A 4376-nucleotide genomic window follows, 5' to 3' on the forward strand; every position below is an offset into this window, starting at 1 on the left:
GAGGCACCCTCGCAAAGATAAGCTATAGCCGTTGCGCATATAAGCAACGAAGCTTTCATATTTGATAATCCTCAAAGGAGGTGCCTCGGAGTTGTTGGAGGCACCTCCAATGAGCTTTAAAAGAAGGTCACGAGTATCCCTAAAGACACGACACTAATACGAGCTTCTACGACCGTTCTACTACTCCGACTGTGCTGTGCTTTGATATTCCAAGTTCTGAACGACTCAAGAATGGCATGACACCACTACGTGCTCAAACGCCTAGACTTGGTTATTTGTTACTTTTGTTTTCTTTACTGTACTTGATATTCTAAAGTTGTCAACATCGAAGCCATCTCGACGCCGCCCCATAGCCAGCGCACCATCTCCCTTAGTTTAAGATAGGATCAAATTTGACGCCGTCTGTGGTGTGTGCAGATCCACAGCTCTTAGCTCCAGGATCATTTAACGTCATCTTCTTCCAGCTTAGAATATTCTCCCAGTTAACATACTAGCCATCTCGACGCCACCCCTAGCCAGCATATCTTCTCCCCCTTTCCAATATGATCAATAATAATTGAGATTTTGACCCTACACGCAATTCAAAAAAATCAACTTATATGATAATTTAAGTAGAAAGGATTTAATATCTATCTTTGATTTTAAAATTGTCAAACGTCAAAGGGGTTCTCTATTCAAAAAGCTCGATAAGAGCTCTAATTCGTGATAATTAAGGTTATTAGACGATGATTGAAAGATATGGAGGCAAAATCTCCGACATCTATATAAATATGAGTTACCCTTCGAACAAAGTATTAATAGCCTATATGAATTGTTATCAAGCACTAATCAGACAAGTTAAAAGTCTATATCAAATTACTAGTAGTCAAGCTAAAGTTTCTCTATTTGCACCGGATCTAATTCGTTTACCACTAGATCAACAACTATGATAAATCGAACTTGAGCTTCTGATTTAGCGGAGAAAGACGATGGAGGCAAAGAGCTACTACAAATTGTTTAACATCGCTAGAGGCAAAATCTCCAACATCTAAATAATGAGTTAGCCTCATGGAAAAACAAAAATAGCCTACACGAATGCCAATTGTTATCAACCAACAAGTAGTTGCGACAATAATCAATTATTACTATTTATCAATCAACGGTTGTATCAGTCGAGTTTTTAAGTTGACTCATAAATATTTTATTTGTTACAACAGTGATAATAATTGACTATTATCGTACATCAATCGATTGATGCCCATCATTCAAATTATTTAGTCGAGTTTCAAACAGTCTATGACAAATCCTTTTAAATTTCCTCAAATATTGTATTTGGGGATTAAAATCAATTGATACTTATATTTAAATATTACCAAAGTTGGATTCAACTAAATTTATCAAAATTTTCTTACATCTAGTCAATCTTAATTCGTCGATATTTCATTCTTGTTTAACATTCAATCAATCCTAATCTGTTAGGATTTTACCACTGCTTACCATAGACCTCTTCACCACTGCAAACATCTAATTTTTAATATATTTGGACTTTATGTGATGTCAAATGTCTTATCCTTATGATCTACTTAAAACTATCTTTGTCAGTTTAATGCTGGACTTCCAAATTCCAATTACCATTTTATTTTACTAAAATTAAGATTTTTTTTCCTTTCAGACATTAAATTCATTGGATAAAGATAATAGTACAATATTAGAAATACACATAAAAGGAAAAACTCACGGTAAACAACCAATCAAGAGTTACAGCAGAGATACTGAAAGTTAAAACTTGAAAGCAAAAAAAAAAAAAAAAACTGAACGAGTTTCACAGACCAGTCTTCATGTTATTCATTAAATATGTAGTGAGATAGGTATACTTCATCTTGTAGCTCTAGGCACAATTGAGATCACTTCCATTTCTTGAACTTGCCGCCACCAAACATGCCATGCTTCCCGTGCTTGTGCTTTCCAAACTTGCCGTGTTTCATTTTGCCGTGGTGCTTGAACTTGCCATGGTGACCATACATTTGGCCTGCATAACCCCCATGACCACTGTGATGAGAACCCATATGATGCACTCCATAAGCAGCAGCAGCTGCTGCAGCTCCACCGGCTAACATTGCCCCCATGTTAGGTCCGTGCCCTGTCGACAAAGTGAACCGACAATGGAAGTTGTAATGTGGCTTGAGAAAAATAAGTTTCATAGTCATACACATTCTTGAAGTTTCCAATGTAAACAAGGGAGATGTTGGACTGGAAACATTTCTTTGAAGTCAGTGGCGGAGTCACAAATTATAATCTACCCGAACTAATCGGTAGATGATAGGTGTATATATAAAAGAAACTCGGGCTAATCAGATGAACAATTGATTAAAATGGTTAAATGTACAAAAAAAAAAATCCTAAATATATGTGTCCGCCCTTGTTTGTAGCCAACACCTGCCTCCACCTTTGTTTGTAGCTATATTATCTATTCATACAGTTACACTAGCAAAGCTCTTATCTGAATCCTTTCTATTGGAGTATGGTGTCACAAAGGCTTAGTTTGTACAAGCATGGGGTGATTTTGTTCAGCTGTTGCAGTCGAATTCAGTGTTTGTTATGCGGAAGAAAGACTTGTCTAACTCGTAGGGAGGATAATGGTTCAGACTCTTGGGGGATTCTTGTTTTGAGAATTGCAAGGTAGCTCCATCTTATCACTTAATCATAAAAACACTCCAACAACTCCACCACACAAATCTCCTACTTAATCATGAGCATGAACAAGTAAAGAATAACAAAGTCAATGTGTTGAAACACCACCTCTTTCGACACTCTAGTTAAACATGTAGTTGACCATTCACCTCAAGCCAATTATGATAGTGCTATGAGAAAAAACCAATCTACTGCCAAAGGTCGCTTAGCATACATACCTCCTTGATGTGGTGGTGCAGATGAACCAGGGTATCCTGCCGGCGGGTATGCAGCTGGAGGATAACCTTGCGGAGGATAACCTTGTGGAGGGTATCCATATGCCCCTGGTGGTGGCGGGTATGCCCCGGGCGGATATGCCCCAGGCGGATATGCCCCAGGCGGGGGAGGGTATCCGGCCGGGGGGTATCCTGCCTGAGGATATCCAGAGTGCCCATATCCAGAGTGCCCATGCCCATGTAGTCCTTTATCACTGTCCTTATCATGCTTGTCCTTTCCACCTCCCATTTCTTCTCCGCTGTAAAGTAAAAGAAGGTAGATGCAACTAAATCATTCAAGCCAAGCACCTTTGGATTATCAACAACGCCATGAATCATTAGATGAAAGAAATCAGATCCTCCCTAAACTACTTTCTATCTGTTCTAATAGAGATCTAAATCCATGATCTTTCATTAAATGAAATGATTGAAACAAATAAGAGATGAAACTGGAAAGCACAAACATAGAACTAACTCTGTAGAAATCACAAAGATCTAGTATCATCTTAGTCAAAACGATGATGGATCTGCTTGGTTCACTCGTCTAATAACGATCCTCCTTGATCGAATGATCTATTCGAGTAGACTTTCTAGATCGAACAAGAAAGCAGAACCATGATCGTCTCAGGAAAAAGTAAGCGAAAATGTAAAGGGAAAAAAAAAGTCGAACAACGCAAGATGAAATCGATTGATCGATCCAAAGTAAACCAGACGAAAGAAGAGAAGAAGAACCTTCGGCCGAGAGACGAAACGCTCCAGATCCGGCTGCCATATTCGAGAAGACTTTATAGATCGAACAAGAAAGCCGAACCATGATCGTCTCAGGAAAAAGTATGTGAAAATGTAAAGGAAAAAAAAGTCGAACAACGCAAAATGAAATCGGTCGATCGATCCAAAGTAAACCAAACGAAAAGAAGAAGAAGAGTAGAAGAATAACCTTCGTGTGTGAGAGAGGAAAACTCCAGATCCAACTGCCATTGTTGAAGCTTCCTCTTGTATTTATAGCGTATAGATAGAACTTTTAGGAAAATTTCATTTTCACCCTCGGATGTTTTCAGATTCTTGATAAATTAACAATTTAAATAAATAAGGAAAACGGAAAAGATTTATTGGATAAAAGGACTTTCGTTTTACTTTAGAATCATTACATCCCGGAATAGTGTACTGGCAACAATGTTCTAATGGTTCCCATGTATTAGCTGTTCTATTCTTAACTACGGACGTTTGGCTGTTAGATGATAAGATACTTGCATTTTAAAATTTATTTATCAACATCCCATCCGCCCTCTTAAAATGATATAATTATTCTTAAGTATATTGTTTAATATTATCAGTTTCTATAACATATTAAATTTTGAATCAATTAAGTATTGTAATAGTTAAAATTTCATAACTACTATATTGCATAATTAATTGTAGTATTTATAAAACTTAACTCTTATAATTATTATA

General features: G+C 37.2%; 1 protein-coding gene across 1 annotated transcript; it reads right to left on the reverse strand.

The window, feature by feature from the left end:
* Positions 1-1589: 1589 nt before the first annotated feature.
* Positions 1590-3909, reverse strand: LOC122052169 (glycine-rich protein A3-like). Its single transcript, XM_042613570.1, has 3 exons — positions 3862-3909; positions 2889-3184; positions 1590-2119 (listed from the first exon to the last, which is right to left on the reverse strand). Exons 1-3 carry the CDS (start codon positions 3900-3902, stop codon positions 1884-1886), a joined length of 573 nt encoding a protein of 190 aa, XP_042469504.1. The 5' UTR covers positions 3903-3909; the 3' UTR covers positions 1590-1883.
* Positions 3910-4376: the final 467 nt, after the last annotated feature.

Source organism: Zingiber officinale, chromosome 3A (assembly GCF_018446385.1).
Source record: "Zingiber officinale cultivar Zhangliang chromosome 3A, Zo_v1.1, whole genome shotgun sequence".
NCBI lineage: Eukaryota > Viridiplantae > Streptophyta > Magnoliopsida > Zingiberales > Zingiberaceae > Zingiber > Zingiber officinale.